Source organism: Moschus berezovskii, chromosome 18 (assembly GCF_049115385.1).
Source record: "Moschus berezovskii isolate FMDL1 chromosome 18, NW_MosBer_1.0, whole genome shotgun sequence".
Classification (NCBI taxonomy): domain Eukaryota; kingdom Metazoa; phylum Chordata; class Mammalia; order Artiodactyla; family Moschidae; genus Moschus; species Moschus berezovskii.
The window spans coordinates 55,018,633-55,036,758 of NC_142477.1; the positions used below are offsets into that span (position 1 = coordinate 55,018,633).

The 18,126-nt window shown below is 37.6% G+C and overlaps 1 protein-coding gene and 1 pseudogene across 3 annotated transcripts in view; both read left to right on the forward strand.

Moving 5' to 3' along the window:
* The window catches only part of MAP3K1 (mitogen-activated protein kinase kinase kinase 1), a 77,391-nt gene that overhangs the window by 39,802 nt on the left and 19,463 nt on the right, over positions 1-18,126 (forward strand). For all 3 annotated transcript variants that reach the window (XM_055422029.2, XM_088827700.1, XM_088827701.1), the window contains exons 2-6: positions 7,243-7,393; positions 8,026-8,226; positions 11,956-12,156; positions 12,862-12,978; positions 13,357-13,505. In XM_055422029.2, coding sequence (XP_055278004.2) covers positions 7,243-7,393; positions 8,026-8,226; positions 11,956-12,156; positions 12,862-12,978; positions 13,357-13,505 — 819 coding nt within the window. The remainder of the gene's footprint in view (positions 1-7,242; positions 7,394-8,025; positions 8,227-11,955; positions 12,157-12,861; positions 12,979-13,356; positions 13,506-18,126) is intronic.
* On the forward strand, positions 13,520-18,113 carry LOC129553246 (small ribosomal subunit protein uS8 pseudogene; annotated as a pseudogene).

Sequence of the window (18,126 nt, forward strand, 5' to 3'; positions counted from 1 at the left end):
ACTGCACGATGGGTTTCACGGTACCCCGGGTGTCAGAGACCACTGGGAAAAGAAGGTGGCTATGACTGGGCAGGCCCTCTGGCTTCACATCAGGTGCTTTTTGTGGCCTGTCCAGGACATCTGGCGCTGATGATAGAAGAGTGAATAAGATGTGGTAACCCGTTCTGGAGGAGCTCCCAGTGTGGTGAGGGAAGCAGGTGCTTAAATACTACAGTTTATGCTGTATGATAATTAATACTATTAATAGCATCCTGGGAGGGAATGGCTAACTGCTGTAGAATGGTGGTAGGAAATTCTTTACTGAAGGCATATGAGATTTCAAAAGGTATATTCCTATCAGGAAATAAATCCGCAAAGGCAGAGAGACAGGAAATATCTTGGTGTGCTTAGAGAGTGTTTTAGTGCCATGAGAAGAGGCCAGTGGCTGGCATGTAAGTGGTTCCTGGAAGAGGGTCTCGTATATGATATCAATGAATATTAGAGTATTAGAACCAGGAAAAATCATCTCCCAAAAGACAAGAGAAGGGAGAACTACAGGAGTGACAGTCTAATCAACAATGGCTGGTACCAGATAAATGGAGGACTGAATGGCTTCATCGAGAAAGGGCAAGTGAAGCATCTCGTTTTTTAAAATATTAGTAGGTAAATTCTATAGGTCTAGGAAGAGACTGAACTATATAAAACTAACCTCAGGGGAGAGGGTCTTTTGAAACTCTAGGTCAGTTACAGATTCATTCAAAAAAAGCAAGAAACCTCATGATTTTTAAATAAATAGGAAAGGAGGATAAAACTTAATCTGTGACAATGTTAATCTGTTTAGATTAGTTCGTGTTTAAAAAAAAAAACTTTGCTGCTGTAACTATATTAATTGATAAGATAATGAATCTCAAAAATACTGCAGTGGGTTGCCATTCCCTGCTCCAGGGCCTCTTCCCAATCGAGAAATCGAACCTGGGTCTCCTGCATTGCAGGCAGATTCTTTACCATCTGAGCCACCAGGGAAGCCCTATATACATGCACACGTATCTGGTAAAAAGAAAAACCCTGTTTATGTCTGATCTGTGAAGATTACAACAAAACAATCAATATGTAAGAAAAGCTTGTTTTTCTTCCCAATTTGGTTTTTGTTTGAGAGATAAATGAAGCCGAGTAGGTATTATTTTTTTCCCCTGCTGGCAAGTGGAATAGAATTTACTGTATATTTCACTGAATTTAAGATTCCATTGGTTGTAAATTGTATCATTATTTTGTATACCATGGAGAAATTTTAAAAACCCTGCCAATTATAACAGCAGTTTGATTTAAAAAAGCATTCAGATTTCAGAGATATTAAATTGTGAGGCACAGGCATGAGAAAGTTGAACTAAGAGATCTTATAGACAGAGTTCAGTTCAGTTCAGTTCAGTCGCTCAGTCGTGTCCGACTCTCCGCGACCCCATGAATCACAGCACGCCAGGCCTCCCTGTCCATCACCAACTCCCGGAGTACACTCAAACTCATGTCCACAGAGTCGGTGATGCCATCCAGCCATCTCATTCTCTGTCGTTCCCTTTTCCTCCCACCCCCTACCTTTCCCAGCATCAGAGTCTTTTCCAGTGAGTCCACTCGTCGCATGAGGTGGCCAAAATATTGGAATTTCAGCTTTAGCATCAGTCCTTCCAGTGAACACCCAGGATTGATCTCCTTTAGAATGGACTGGTTGGATCTCCTTGCAGTATAAGGGACTCTCAAGACAGAGTACCTGAAGAACTATGGACTGAAGTTCGTGACATTGTACAGGAGGCAGGGATCAAGACCACCCCAAGAAAAAGAAATGCAAAATGGTTGTCTGAGGAGGCCTTACAAGTAGCTGAGAAAAGAAGAGAAGCTAAAGCAAAGGAGAAAAGGAAAGATATACCCATTTGAATGCAGAGTTCCAAAGAATAGCAAGGAGAGATAAGAAAACCTTCCTCAGTGATCAGTGCAATGAAATAGAGGAAAACAATAGAATGGGAAAAACTAGAGATCTCTTCAAGAAAATTAGAGATACCAAGGGAACAGTTCATGCAAAAATGGGCATAATAAAGGACAGAAATGGTATGGACCTAACCATTAAGAAGATATTAAGAAGAGGTGGCAAGAATACACAGAACTGTACAAAAAAGATCTTCATGCCCCAGATAACCACGATGGTGTGATCACTCACCTAGAGCCGGACATCCTGGAATGCGAAGTCAAGTGGGCCTTAGGAAGCATCACTATGAATAGAGCTAGTGGAGGTGATGGAATTCCAGTTGAGCTATTTCAAATCCTAAAAGATGATAAGATGATTTTCTGAAATTGCTGTACTCAATATGCCAGCAAATTTGGAAAACTTCAGCAGTGGCCCTCATCTCACACAGTAGCAAAGTAATGTTCAAAATTCTCCAAGCCAGGCTTCTACAGAATGTGAACCATGAACTTCCAGATGTTCAAGCTGGATTTAGAAAAGGCAGAGGAACCAGAGATCAAATTACCAACGTCCGCTGGATCATTGAAAAAGCAAGAGAGTTCCAGAAAAACATCTATTTCTGCTTTTTGACTATGCCAAAGCCTTTGACTGTGTGGATCACAATAAACTGTGGAAAATTCTTCAGGAGATGGGAATCCCAGACCACTTTACTTGCCTCCTGAGAAATCTGTATGCAGGTCAAGAAGCAACAGTTAGAACTGTACATGGAACAACAGACTGGTTCCAACTCGGGAAAGGAATACGTCAAGGCTATATATTGTCATCCTGCTTATTTAACTTATATGCAGAGTACATCATGAGAAACGCTGTATGCAGCTGTATGTAGGCTGGATGAAGCACAGGCTTTCATCAAGATTGCCGGGAAAAATATCAGTAACCTCAGATATGCAGATGACACCACCCTTATGACAAAGCGAAGAACTAAAGAGCCTCTTGATGAAAGAGAAAGAGGAGAGTGAAAAAGTTGGCTTGAAGCTCAACATTCAGAAAACTAAGATCATGGCTTTTGGTCCCATCATTTCATGGCAGATAGATGGGGAAACAATGGAAACAGTGAGAGACTTTATTTTTGGGGGCTCCAAAATCACTGCAGATGGTGACCGCAGTCATGAAATTAAAAGATGCTTGCTCCTTGGAAGAAAAGCTATGACCAACCTAGTTCAGTTCAGTTCAGTTGCTCAGTCGTGTCCGACTCTCTGCGACCCCATGAATCACAGCACGCCAGGCCTCCCTGTCCATCACCAACTCCCAGAGTTCACTCAAACTCATGTCCACAGAGTCGGTGATGCCATCCAGCCATCTCATTCTCTGTCGTCCCCTTCTCCTCCCGCCCCCAACCTTTCCCAGCATCAGAGTCTTTTCCAGTGAGTCAACTCGTCGCATGAGGTGGCCAAACCTAGACAACATATTAAAATGCAGAGATATTACTTTGCCAGCAAAGGTCCATCTAGTCAAGGCTATGGTGTTTCCAGTAGTCATGTATGGATGTGAGAGTTGGACTATAAAGAAATCTGAGCACTGATTGATGCTTTTGAACTGTGGTATTGGAGAAGACTCTTGTGAGTCCCTTCGACAGCAAGGAGGTCAAACCAGTCAACCCTAAAGGAAATCAGTCCTGAATATTCATTGGAAGGACTGATGCTGAAGCTGAAACTCCAATACTTTGGCCACCTGATTCGAAGAACTGACTCACTGGAAAAGACGCTGATGCTGGGAAAGATTGAAGGCAGAAGGAGAAGGGGATGACAGAGGATGAGATGGTTGGATGGCATCACCGACTCTATGACCATGAGTTTGAGCAAGCTCCGGGAATTGGTGATAGACAGGGAAGCCTGGCGTGCTGCAGTCCGTGGGGTTGCAAAGAGTTGGATATGACTGAGTGACTGAACTGAACTGAACTGAAAATGTGAGGCACAGGCATGAGAAAGTTGAACTAAGAATGGAAAGTTTATACGAGTTTAATGGAGGAGGTGGTGGCTGGGCCCAGGACCTGTGTCCCCATAGAAGGCTTGGAAGCGCTGAAGCTCTGGAGTTCTGGGAGGACACACAGAGGGTCCTACTGCCTTCCTTAGGCGAGGTAATTTTTTTTTAATATGAAAAAATAACACATTTTAGAACAAATATAAGTATTACTTACGAAGATATTAGGAAAAACAGGTTTAAATTTGCAGATCAGTTTAGGAACAACAAAAATTGTTCTCCTGAATAACATTTCAATTACAGACTGAGTCTTATATTAAGTGCAGGACTGTAAAAAGATTAAGTAACATGAGTAATCATTAAAATTTAAAACTAGGAAGGTCCTTAGAGCTGCCAGAGATGTTAACAAACGATCGTTCATTTAATATTTGTTTTCATACCTATTGTAAGACAGGCATTATTAGATGTTGGGTATGTAGCCATGGATGGAAACACTGGTCCTCTGCCTTCACGGAGCTTACAGTTTGGGGGGCAGTATGGTTTAGAGGTTTGCCTACAGTAGTGAACACTTCACTGAAAAAGTACAGAGCTGTGCAAGAGTGGAACTAGAGATTCCTAGTTGAGAGTGGGAAGGGTCTGTAAGCAGTTGAGGCAAAGCCACTGAGTGGGTAGAAATTAATGAGATATAAAGGAGATAAGAAACAGCTTGTGCAAAAAGCCTGAGCAGGAGAGATGGAGCCAGTCAGTGAAAGAAGCAGAGTGTGTGGGGAGACGGGGTCTGGGTGACTTCAGCTGAGGGAAGACTGGATGATGCAGAGTCTCATAAGCCATAACATTTTGGATTTTTACTCTCAGCCCAGGGGGAAGCCACCAGAGGATTTTAATGGGGGAAGTGACCTTGGCTGCTCTGTGAAGCCTAGGTTGGAGTAAGGTTCAAAGTGAAGAAGTCCCCTCAGGAGTCTGCTGCTAGTTGAGACCAGCTAAGGTGACAATCTGACCTGAGCATTGTGATTGAAAGTATGTGTTCTTGAGGATAATTTGTATTAACCGAAGTCTTAATTTGTGTACATTTGGACCCAGCAATTCCATTTCAGGGCATTTATTCTACAGGAATAATCTTAGATGTGTGCAAAAGTTGAGTTACTGGTATGTTTAAATATTTAAATTTAATATTACTTATTAAATGTAAATAATAGAGGATAGGAATAAGAAATTGGTTTGAAAGATTATAGTATTTTCAAACAAGTGGAAAGGAAAGAGGAAAATCATACCCCCTTGAAGGAAGCCACATCATTGAGGAAGATTTGTTTAGATAAGGAGAGTTCTCTGTGTGTTTGAGTGGGTGCTAGGGGAAAGACACTGAAAATACAGAATTGAGAAGAGATACTCATGAAACAAATTTAGGGAGGAGAGATCTAGGACCAGGGGAAAGATGGCACCTTTTTCAGGGTTGCAGGAGCTTCTGGTGTAAAAATGCACTGCAGTTCTACAATGTGACTTCTGTTTTGAGTACTAGCCTGGGAATCTAAGCCATGCCAGTAACATTGTTACTGGGTGGAAAGTGCTTTTCATACCAGAGTTGTAAGTGAATTTTTAGTGTGCAGTCAGCCCATGAATTTGATTGCCTGTAAATTTGAGTTTCCCTGGGTAAGGATCGACTGAGTGGGATGGATTTTTGAGAAAACATTTCTCTCTCCCTTTTCCCCTCTCCCCAACTCTGTCCCTCTCCCCTTCTTTTCCCCTTCCTTTTCCTCCCTTCCTTCCTTCCCCTTACATCCATCCCTTTTCCTCTGACCCACCTCTAACATTTACACTTTATATATTCAGAGCGGGAAAAGCAGTCAAATACTTAGAGTAAGAAAATCAGCGTCCTCCTTCCCTCTCCCCCTCCATGTTGCCTCTTTCTTTGTGACAGTTTTTATACCTGTGTAGTGGAAATATTTTACTGTGTGGTGTGTCTTAATGCCCCCTCTGCAAGTTTCAGATGTTACATATTCTTTGCATTAGTAGAAATATCTAAGCCAGTTTCAGGCACAGAGGTTTTTAACACACTGTTTCCACTCCCTTGATGCTTAAGTAAAACCAGTTAACTGTTATTTCCTTTTTAGTGCCTGTTTTAAGTAGGTTTTAGGGGGGGGGTGTTGTTGCTTCTATTGTCAGGTTTTTTGTTGTTTGCTGCTGCAGCAGTATAAATACTGCTGCTTTATAGTAATGGTTAGCTGGAATGTTCCTAGAGAAGTTTGAATTTGACTTTTGGTAAGCTTGCAGTTATCATCTCTGGTATTTCCTTAAATATTTCGTTTTCCTATCAGTGTAATTTAAAAAAAAACAACTGTTCTGTAGCTTTACAGAATTTCCAAAATAGTTACTGAAGTTAACTGAGTATTTTTTAAATTGTTGCTTCTCCCAGGATGCAGTTGCTTTAACTCTTTCCTTATAAAACCAGGTTTTAAAATCCCTGCCTATATACATTGTGTGTTTCATATATCCGTGTGTGGATATGAGTGTATTTTGAAACTAGTGGGTGTTTTACCTATTCGGCTTTGTAGAGTTAGTTCTCAAAAGTTACCAACTTCCTGGATATTTTATTATAACTCCATAATACGTTATGGTGTAAAGGTCAAAATGTTTCTACCAGGTAATTTTTACTGTTTATATATGGAGTACCCCAAGTACAAAATAATTTTCTGAGAAAACAAGTTTAATTATTGAGACTTTGAAAAAATACTGTGGATTAGAAGATGTGGTTAGGTTTCACCTAGATTATTAATTGTTTATTTCCGTGGATGAGCATATTTTCCAGATTTTACCTATATTGACTTAATAGGTAAAATAGTAGTAAAGTGCTCTTCTGGGATAAATAGTAGTAAAATGCTCTTCTGGGATAAATAGTAGTAAAATGCTCTTCTAAATATTTGTCTGTCATATATTTGAGTATGTTAAAATGGTGTAATTAGAAACAGTGCAGTTTTCATGAATGTATTTGTTAATGCAATGCTTAATGTCTTGAGATGCTTTTTATTAACTACCTAGAAACAAAGGAAGGTCTACACTAATATTACTAGTAAGCCTGCACCTTCTAAATAGAACCTTACTTTTTAAAGACATTATTAATCAGGCAGCATTTAACACTCTCCATGTTACCATGTAAATTCAACAACATAGTATGATTCATGATGATATTTTCATATCTTGCTTAAGTCATTCAGGGATTTTAGCAGTTATCTTTTTAGTTACAAGTCCATTGAAAGTATGAAGTAAAACCATATTGTTCTTGAAAATTATTTTTCATAGATAAATCTCATTCTCCTTATTTTTCCTTCTGTTTTTAGTCGTGAGATGGAGAATAAAGAAACTCTCAAGGGACTGCACAAGATGGACGACCGCCCAGAAGAACGAATGATCAGGGAGAAACTGAAGGCCACCTGTATGCCAGCCTGGAAGCACGAATGGCTGGAACGGAGAAACAGGAGAGGCCCTGTGGTGAGTTACCTGCTGGAAGGAAGAAAGCATAGGAGGAAGTGGAAAATTAAGCATAAATAGATCCTCTTGTAAGCTTTTTTTCCCATACATTTTAAATGCAGTGCAGTTTTATTTGCTTTGACATTTTCTAGACTCTTGAACAAAATGTAGCTAACGCTGTGCTCATTAAGCAACTTAAACTGTTCTAAGAAGTAATCCCTCTGGTTGAGTGGGAGAGGTAATGTTTAAAGCAACACTGCCCTCTAATGTCAGTGTCTCTAAAATCTTTTAATTAGCAATTTATACTGTACTTAGAAAAGTGATTTTTCTAATTTTATTTTGATGTTTTATCTCTAAGGTAGGATCTAAGGATCTTAATTCTAAATCTTTTAAATTCATGTATGACAACATTTTAAAATGCATATGTAAATATTATCAACATTCAATTGATGAAGCCTAAATGACTGAAATCTGTGTGGTTAAAAATAGCCTTACACTTACAGCTTAAACTGGTAAAGAAAAGTTGATATGTTTTCTGTTGTATTTTTATAACATTGCATAATTAAAAAAACCAAGTTCTTGTCTTAATCCTATGTTCACATTTACTTCTTTTTTTATTTTTTAAGTAATAAAATACTGGCATTTTAATTTAGGTGGTAAAACCAATCCCTATTAAAGGAGATGGATCTGAAATTAATAACTTGGCAGCCGAGTCTCAAGGAGAGGGCCCAACGAGCACTGCTTCCTCAGCTCCCAAAGGCCGACGCAGCCCTTCCCCCGGCAGCTCCCCCTCAGGTCGCACAGTGAAATCTGAATCTCCAGGAGTAAGGAGAAAAAGAGTTTCTCCGGTGCCCGTAAGTTAACGTTTTAGCAAATGTGCTAAGTTTCTACAGTTTTAAAACTTACTTATAACACATTCCCAGCGTATGCCCACAGACCCTTGGCTCAGGGTACCTGCCATGAAATGCTTTCTGTGGATCCATTAGGTCAAAACTAATTTTGTAATAAAACTGAAATGTTATTTGCCTCTTGCACTGCATTGACATTTACAGTGATGAGTAAAGCTGCTGGTGCATTTACCTGAATTAAAGCTATGACAGTAGAAGCTCTATTCTTCACTTAGGTATTTGACAGACATTTTCCTTACAAAGAATTAAGTAAGACTCACTTCAAGGAATATAGCTGATCTGTTTCTTCACTAGTGGTAAAATTTGAGATTTCAAGCAAAAATTAAGAGTTTTGGAAAACTCATATCCACCACTGTCAGCTTGATAGCTTCTCAGTACTTAGACTTTTAATAGGCCAAAATATTAGCACTTGTGGTTTTTGTTTTTTGTATATTGCACCATGAAATGTATGAACTTTTAGAAGATCTGCCATTCCTTTGATGTAGTATCAAAGACGAATATTCATTATTATTTGAAAAGGATTTCCCAAATACATATCTATGTGAGGCCAGATTCTCTTCATGTACTCAACCAAAATACCGTATCACAGCAGACTGAACGCAGAAGCATGGATGAGAATCTCACTGTTGAGATTCAGTAGTCTGATTCAGTCTCTGTATTGAGCCAGACACCAAAGAGACTTGTGAAAAGATAGGTCCTGACCCTCCAAGACAGAGGGATTACCACTGGCAGGAATGCGAGTTAAAACTTTGTAACCTTGAAAAGCAAATGAGTGATGGCAAAATAATTGTGGTATAGTGACCGGAAGGGGGAGATTTGGGTTTGCTCACACCTGAGGTTGTTAAAGCACATAAATGCTTCAGAAAGTAAATTTTACAGTAAAGCCCAAGATTCTTAACAGTATTTATCAGCTTTATGTGGACACACCTTTAAATTAGCTATTTTTTAAAAAACTTGAAATAGGAACAATCATTTATTAGCTCATAAATCTGAAATAGGGCAGGGCTCAGCAGGAGTGTCTCATGTCTGCTTCCCGTGGTATCTGCAGACGCTAGCATATCCAAGGCTGCTTCTTCACTCCCCTGCCTGGTACTTCAGCTGGAAAAGCTGGGGGCTGTTGGCCTCTCTTTCTCATAGCCCAGAAATCTGGCTGCAACAAGTGTTTCAAGCTAGGAAAGCAGGTGGAATAGATTCTCAGAGCCTCAGAAGGAACCGACCCTGCCAGCACCTTTTGTGGACTTCAGGCCTCTGGAACTATGAGACGATACATTTCTCTTAAGCCAAAAAACAAAAAAAGGTGATTCAAGAGAGCAAATCCCAGCATGGAAGCTCTTATCAAGCCACCACTTGGATTATGTTTACTAATGCCTTATTGCCCAAATGTAGTTACATGCCCAAATTCCAGAATCAGTGTGGTAGGGGACTACAGAAAGGTGTATAAATATACTGGCAGGTGTGGGCCATGGGGTCATCAAAGTGAAAGTCTACCACAAATAAAGAATTGTGTCTCCCCTCCCCCTGCACCCTCTTTGGGATATATATTAGACAAGGTGACTTCCTCATACTAATGGCTACCTAGCGTTTCATTATCTGAATAAAGATAATTCATGGCTTCTTTGAACTACACACTAATGGACATTTATGTTCCTTCTCAATTTTTCATTACTAAAAACAATCTTGCAAAAATATTTCTTATGCATACATCATTGTGAGCATATCCATAGTGTGAATTCTTGGCAAGTCCAATAGTACATGCATGTGTACTTGTTTAGGGTTTTGTTTTACTACTTAGTAATTGCCTATTTAAAAAATAATGGTTTTATTAAGATATAGTTCATATAAGTGTACAGTTCACCCATTTAATTGTACAGTTCATTGAATTTTGGTATATTTACATAGTTGTAGCCATCACTACAAAATGTTTTAAAATATTTTCATCACTCCAGCAGGAAACCCCAGACTAATTAGCAGTCTCTCCCCAGCCTTCAGTTCAGTTCAGTTCAGTTCAGTCGCTCAGTCGTGTCCGACTCGTTGCGACCCCATGAATCACAGCACGCCAGGCCTCCCTGTCCATCACCAACTCCCGGAGTTCACTCAAACTCATGTCCACAGAGTCGGTGATGCCATCCAGCCATCTCATTCTCTGTCGTCCCCGTCTCCTCCCACCCCCAATCCCTCCTAGCATCAGAGTCTTTTCCAGTGAGTCAACTCTTCGCGTGAGGTGGCCAAAGTATTGCAGTTTCAGCTTTAGCATCAGTCCTTCCAATGAATATTCAGGACTGATCTCCTTTAGAAGGGACTGGTTGGATCTCCTTGCAGTATAAGGGACTCTCAAGAGTCTTCTCCAACACCACAGTTCAAAAGCATCAATTCTTCGGTGATCAGCTTTCTTCACAGTCCAACTCTCACATCCAGACATGACCACGGGAAAAACCATAGCCTTGACTAGACGGACCTTGGTTGGCAAAGTAATGTCTCTGCTTTTTAATATGCTACCTAGGTTGGTCATAACTTTGGGCAACCACTAATATACTTCCTGACTATTTGCCTGGACCTTTTATATAAATGTAATCATATAATATGTATAGTCTTCTGTGGCTGGTTTTTTTGCTCTCAGCATCATGCTTTCAAGGTTCATCCGTGGTATAGCTTGTATCAGTATTCCATTCACATTTAATTGTAGAATAGTATTCTATTGTGTGGATATACGTATTTTGTTTATTCACTCATTAGTTGATGGGCATTTGGTTTCCACTTCTGGCTTCATAATGCTGCTGGGAATAGTTCTGTACACATTTTTGTGTGGACATAGCTTCATTTTTCTTGGGTATATACATAGGAGTGGGATTGCTTTACAAAGCTTTACAAAGTGAGATTGTTTTACAAAGCAGGTACACCATTTTACATTCCACCCGGGGAGCCTGGTGGGCTATCATCTATGGGGTCGCACAGAGTCGGACACGACTGAAGCGACTTAGCAGCAGCAGCAGCCCTGTTAGAGGCTTCCAACTGATTCATTTTCTTACCAGCTTTTATTACCTTTTACCTGTTTAGTTTGGCATCAAAAAGAACTAGACTTTCCACTGGGCAGTGATGGGAAGACCAAGTTCTAGGGGAATCAGTGAAGTGGAGTGAGAGTGACACACATCACCCTCACCATGGGAGTGTTTTCATCAGCCTCCAGTGAGAAGTCTTGACCTGGGAAGAGTCGCTTACCACTCCTCCTCCACAGAGATTTCCATGGAGCTGTTTGTAAATGACCAGTCACAGGAAGCACATTTAGTAATCCCTTAAGTGGAAGCCAGGAAATTGGATGCTTAATTTTCACAAGTCATTTTACCTGTTTAGGAAGCACATTTTCTATGCTCTTTATTTTGGTTTACATAAAACTTTTCAAAGATGTCACATACTTATAATTTGTAAAATTACCATATGTTTTGTCTCTCTTGGCCAAAGATTTATTATTTTAGGGATGACAGGTTTTAAAAATTTACTTATAGCAATATGTCAGACAAATGCATTTGCAAAGCATATTTTGTCCCATCATATTATATATTGAGGCATTTTTTGGTGAATATAAAAAAGGTCTGGTGTGACCTTTTTTAGGTCATTTTTTTCTTATGGAGGAGTACATTTCTTAGGAGCAGTTTCCCTAATTTTTAAAATATTGTAAAGTTTCAGAGCGGGAGAATCACACCACCTCGAAGAGCCCCTTCACCAGATGGCTTTTCACCATACAGCCCTGAGGAAACAAACCGCCGTGTGAACAAAGTGATGCGGGCCAGGCTGTACTTACTGCAGCAGATAGGACCCAACTCCTTCCTGATTGGGGGAGACAGCCCAGACAATAAATACCGGGTGTTTATCGGGCCTCAGGTAGGAATTGTCAGCATTTTACGTTTTATTAGGATCTGGTACTAACTCAATATACTGTGGCATTCTTCAATTTAAATTAGTATGTAATTCTCTTTTGTAATCTAAGGAGAGTTAAAATATTTGGGGAACTGTAAACACTTTTATTTCACATGTTTATAAAAAGTTTTACTGTGATTTGATATACTGCAGAATACAAATTTGGTCTTTTTATAACTTACTTATGGCTGTGCCGGATCTTGGTTGCTGCCTGGGCTTCTTTCTGGTTGTGTGAGCAGGGGCTGCTCTCTTAATTGTGGCGGTTTCCCTTGTTGCAGAGCTTGGGCTCCAGGGTGTGCGGGCCTCAGTAGCTGTGGCTGCTGGACTCTAGAACACAGGCTCAGTAGTTGTGGTGCATAGGCTTAGTTGCTTCGAGGGATATGGGACCTTCCTGGACCAGGGATCGAACCCATGCCTTCTGCATTGGTAGGTTGATTCTTTACCACTGAGCCACCAGGAAAGCCCCTGGTCTTTTTAATAAACCAAAAATAAGAGATTAATTCATGGAGATAGTAGACTTTTCTTGCATATCTTATTATATAAAGATAATGAGAAATTAATAGAAAGTTTAGTATAATAAACTTGGAAATATTTTTAAAGGGATCAACCTAGGAGTTCTAGTGGAACATGGATTTATTAAAGTAGAGGTTTGTTTTTTTAACTCTTTAGAACTGCAGCTGTGGGCGTGGAACATTTTGTATTCATCTGCTATTTGTTATGCTCCGGGTATTTCAGCTGGAACCTTCAGACCCAATGTTATGGAGAAAAACTTTAAAGAATTTTGAGGTAATTTTTAAAATAAATGCTTTGGTGTAAAATTGTCAACCAATTTTTATGATATTCCTGAAATTTTTCCATAAGCTTTAAATTTAAGTAGACAGTGGTCCTTTCAGAGGTGTGAATGTATTTAAGGATTACTTGATGTTTGTAAATAGTTCTCTTATAATCTATTGACTAATTAGTTTTTTTCTTCTAGAGTGAAAAAAAGTAAACACTGACCTGCTATAAAAATACCGTTCTTAGTAAACTATATGTATTCTTATTTTTTAAGCTCTTAAATTGGCTTTGTGAAAAACTTATAAAAGCCAAATAATTCAACCTATAGAACTCATTATATGTACATTATGGCACAAATGTCATGTTGCTGTCTTTTTTCAATGTTAGGTTGAGAGTTTGTTCCAGAAATATCACAGTAGGCGTAGCTCAAGGATCAAAGCTCCATCTCGTAACACCATCCAGAAGTTTGTTTCACGCATGTCAAATTCTCATACATTGTCATCATCTAGCACTTCTACATCTAGTTCAGAAAACAGGTTAGTACTTTTTAAGGAATTAACAGCATTAATCCAGTGTTACTTTTTAATTTTAGGGGTAATTTATATATATATATACACACATATATATATATATATATACACTTGTTAAATTGTTCTAAAATGACTTAACTATTGAATCTTGGCTTTCAAGTTAAAAATCACGGGTAAAAATATTATAAATCATCAAAGTATATTTGGATATTTTGTCCTGAAGCGTACAGTGTTGAAAAGGACACCTTAAATATCATAATATAATAAATGTCCATTTCATAAGAAAAATTAAGGTATAAAGTAAGTGGCTATTGTTCATCAATTATCACTTTGTGTGAAGCACCTTTTATGTTGTTTTATTAGGTATGTTTTACCACTTTGGGAGAGAATGAACTTGAGGCATTGTGTAAAGAATATGTCTGTAATTCTTTTATAAATTACGTACAAGGCAAAGTGGTTATCCAAAATTACTTTCAAATATAGGATTTTTAAATTTCATGATATCACTGCTTCTCTCATAGACAGTCCTCAGGGAATCATCATTACAGCCTGTTTTACATGTGAGAGCATAAGTAGGCTCTTCTGAACAAAGAGACTAATCATTTGTAATTAAGAGATACAATACCCATTAATCATAGTTATTAATTAAAATCTGTTGCTTCTCAGACTTTTCCATTGCCTAATTGCTGATAAGACTAAACTCATAATCCTGAAAGATCTGAGTTGTAAACCAATATGACAGGTGTGGAAAAAATTAAGAGTATTATCATAAAAAGTCATGTCAATTTTCTTTCTTTTCCAAGATTTCTTTATTGGTTTTAATGAAAAAAATGAGGTTCTTAAAAATTACTCCAGAAAAGAGTACTCCTCTTTTTAGAAGGGCACCTCCTATGTGTTCTCAGGAACTTCAGTCTTGAGAAGCACTGGTCTAAGTGATTGTCATTTTCATTCTATCAATCTTTTAAGTATTGTTGAGGAATAGAAAGTGATGTATCAGGCAAGAGCATGATGTAAAGAATTGAGAGAGAAGTGTTTTTTTTAATCTATGGAAAAAGTAAATGTTTGAATTTTCTTATTTTTTATTAAATGGATTGATTTTAGAATAAGAGTTTTGTGAGTTTTTTGGGACATTAGAGATTTCCAAGTTGACATGGTTCAGTGATAAGTAAAACCAGAACAGGTCATTTGAACAGACATAGAACCGAACCCTCCTGACTTGTGGTTCAGGACTCTTTCTCTTAGCCTTCATTTCTTCTTAATAAATGGAAAAAAGTAGCTTTATTTCTCAAGCTTCCTTATCCAAACTTATTCTAGAGCCTTTTTGCTTTTGATTGATATTTCTGTAGCTTTTTATTTTGGAAAAGAAATAATAAATGCTTAAAACCAGGTAGCCAATAGAAAGTGTCTCTCTCTCTAAGATGAAAAAGGCACCCTCTAAATATGGGCTGGCCATAATTCATGTTTTTTTTTTTATTTGGATTTATTGTATCCAAGGGGGAAACTGAAGAAGTTGTAATCTTAAATAAGAGTATACTGTGTAGGTAAGAAGGTTAATGTTTCATATAATCACAAAATTTTATGTCTAAAGTAAATATTTTAAGAGTAAAATCAAGAAAAAGAAAATTTATCTGGAGATCTTATCACATTTTATATTAATTTAAAAATAGTATATTAGAAACAATGAAAAACAGAATTGGGACAGATTGAATATATAAAAAAATAATTAACAAAACAGTACCACCAAAACAATAGAAAGCTGTGATCCAGTACAGAAGTGGGCAAAGAGCATGAGAGGAATTTTCACAGAAGAATTTCAAGGGGCTAACAAACATATGAAAATTGTTCAGGCAACCAAAACTAAGAAAATGCTTATTTAAAAATATATATATTTTATATATATATCAGATTAATTTAAAGAATTAATAGATTGTAATGAGATAGTTCAGTTCTTATACACTTTACTGCATGTAAAGTGGTATAGCCTTTCTGGAAAAAAGTAAGGTGACTTTTGAAAATATTTATAGTCATTAATCCAGTATACGTATTACTTTTTTTTTTTTAAGAAAAAAAATTTAATATGAAAAATGCCCAAGACTTAGACATATTTGGCTGTTTCTCACAGTACTATGGTGAAGAATTTGGAACAACTTAAATATCCAGCAACTGAATGGTTAAGATATACCTATATTATGAATATCTCATGCAGCCATTAAAATTATGCTTTTGAAGATTATTGAATGGTATGAAATAAAATCCAGATTATATTGTCATGCATGAACCCATTTTTTATATATAAAAGGTATCACAGGTGCTTAAATAAATGAGTAAAAAGTTTAGTGGTTATTAACTGGTGGTATTATTACAGGTAACATTTTTATACTTTAAATACTTAGGGCTTTGAGGGTTATTGGGCCTCTGTCACAGCTATTCAGCTCTGCCCTGTAGCTGAAGTAGCCACAGACAGCATGGGGCATGGCTGCGTTACCCCCAATACTTCTTAGCTTATTATTTTTAAATAAATATAAAGTCATGACATAATTTGATCTGCAACTTGCTTTTTAAATTTAAAAAAATGTTTTCACTTTATATATCAAGAACATTTTCCTCAGTGATATACTACTTTCTTATTATGGCCATGTAAGATTATATGGATACAACACAATGTATTTTGCTGTTGCCATAATTAATGGACATTTGTGCTCAGATGCTCAGTCATTTCTGACTCTTTGTGGCCGCATGGACTATCGCCCTCCAGGCTCCTGTTCATGGGATTTCCCAAGGAAGAATACTGGAGTGGGTTGCTATTTCCTACTTCAGGGGATCTTCCCAACCCAGGGATTGAACCTGTGTCTCTTGTGTTCCTTACACCACCTCTGTTTTTTTTTTTTTTTCCTAATTAAATGCAATGGATTTTCTATTTACTTGAAATATTTCTGAAGGAAAGCATTCTAGAAAACAGGTTCTTTTAGGTCATGGATATGTACGTTTAGTATCTTAAGAAATACTAGCAAATTCCTTTCTAATAATTTTAAGTTTTTTCACTCCCACCAGTAGTGTATATGAGAGCCTGTTTTCCTATGCCGTTATCAACCTGTTTAATTTTTGTCAGATTATCCCACCCCCGCCAAAGACAAATATAAGAGCTTTATTAATATAACATGTATTTTGTACTTCTCTTTTTATGTTTATTTGCTATTGGTCTTTCTTAAGTCAGCTGCATTTTTATCTTCTTTGCTTATTTTACTGTTGAGTTGCTAATATTTTTCTTACTGATATCATACTTTATATATAATGGGAATGGTATGCAGTATAATTATATTTATCATATAATTCAAATACACATAATAAAGTTACAATTTTGCCATAAATGAGACCATTCTGTAGAATTTAGAATTCTGTCATGTTATCTGCTGTTTTTTCATCATATAGTACATTATAAATATTTTTCTTTGTCATCATGTATGGATCTCTGATCCTTTTCAAAGGCTTCATAGTGTCTGGGTATACTTTTTTTTTTTAACCTCCTTTTGATGTTCCTTTGGTTGATTTTTTTTTTCATTATGCTAAGTAGTACTATAATGAACATTCTCACACATATATCTTTATTATTTGTGTCTTTATTTCCTCATGATATAGTCCTAGAAGTCTAGTTGAAAGATTGTGTACATTAAGAATAGTCGTTTCTAGCTCTTTCCATCATCTTTCCATGCTGCCATAATGGTATGCATGAATGTCCTGGCTGATGCTCTCGAGTATCAACAATGCTGAAAAGAGGCAAACGCCAGATGCTTATTAGGCCATGCTCATCTTCCAAGTCATCATCAGATTTCTGACTGTGATGATGAAGCATGGTTACATTGGCAAATTTGAAATCATCAATGATCACAGGGCTGGGAAAATTGTTGCGAACCTCACAGGCAGGCTAAACAAGGGAGGAGTGATCAGCCCCAGATTTGATGTGCACCTCAGAGATCTAGAAGAACGGCAGAATAAGCTGCTTCTGTCCCGTCAGCTTGGTTTCACTGTACTGACAACCCCTCCTGGCATCATGGACCATGAAGAAGCAAGACAAAAACACACAGGAGGGAAAATCCTTGGATTCTTTTTCTAGGGATGTAATACATACAAATAAAATGCCTCAGAGGACCAAAAAACAGTTGTTTCTAGGTTTTTTTCCAGGAAAGTTGGACCAGATTATGTACTCACCAAAAATGTCTGAGATAGGCCTTCATACTTAAGGATGTGGAACAGATGAGTTCTGCAGTCCTTCCAGTACTTGAAATCTTGACAGTGTTGGCATGTAGTATGTTTATACATAAATCTTATGGTAGTTCATTTATTCACAAGGTGCAATAACAAAATGTGTGTGATACATGTATCTCTTGAGATTTAGTTCATTTATTGAATTATATTTATAGCAAGGAAAGGTTAAACCGCATTCAAAATTACTGTATATTATAGTAACAGCAGAAATACTTCTCAAATAGTTTGTGTACACAACGCTCCTAAACAAGAATTTCTAACTAATTTTTTCATAGTCTGAAGAAGCCAAAATTGTTTTTAGCATATGGCTTTAATTCTGTTAACATTGCGTTGTAGTTAGTGCCTTTGTGTCCCCTTCCTTATA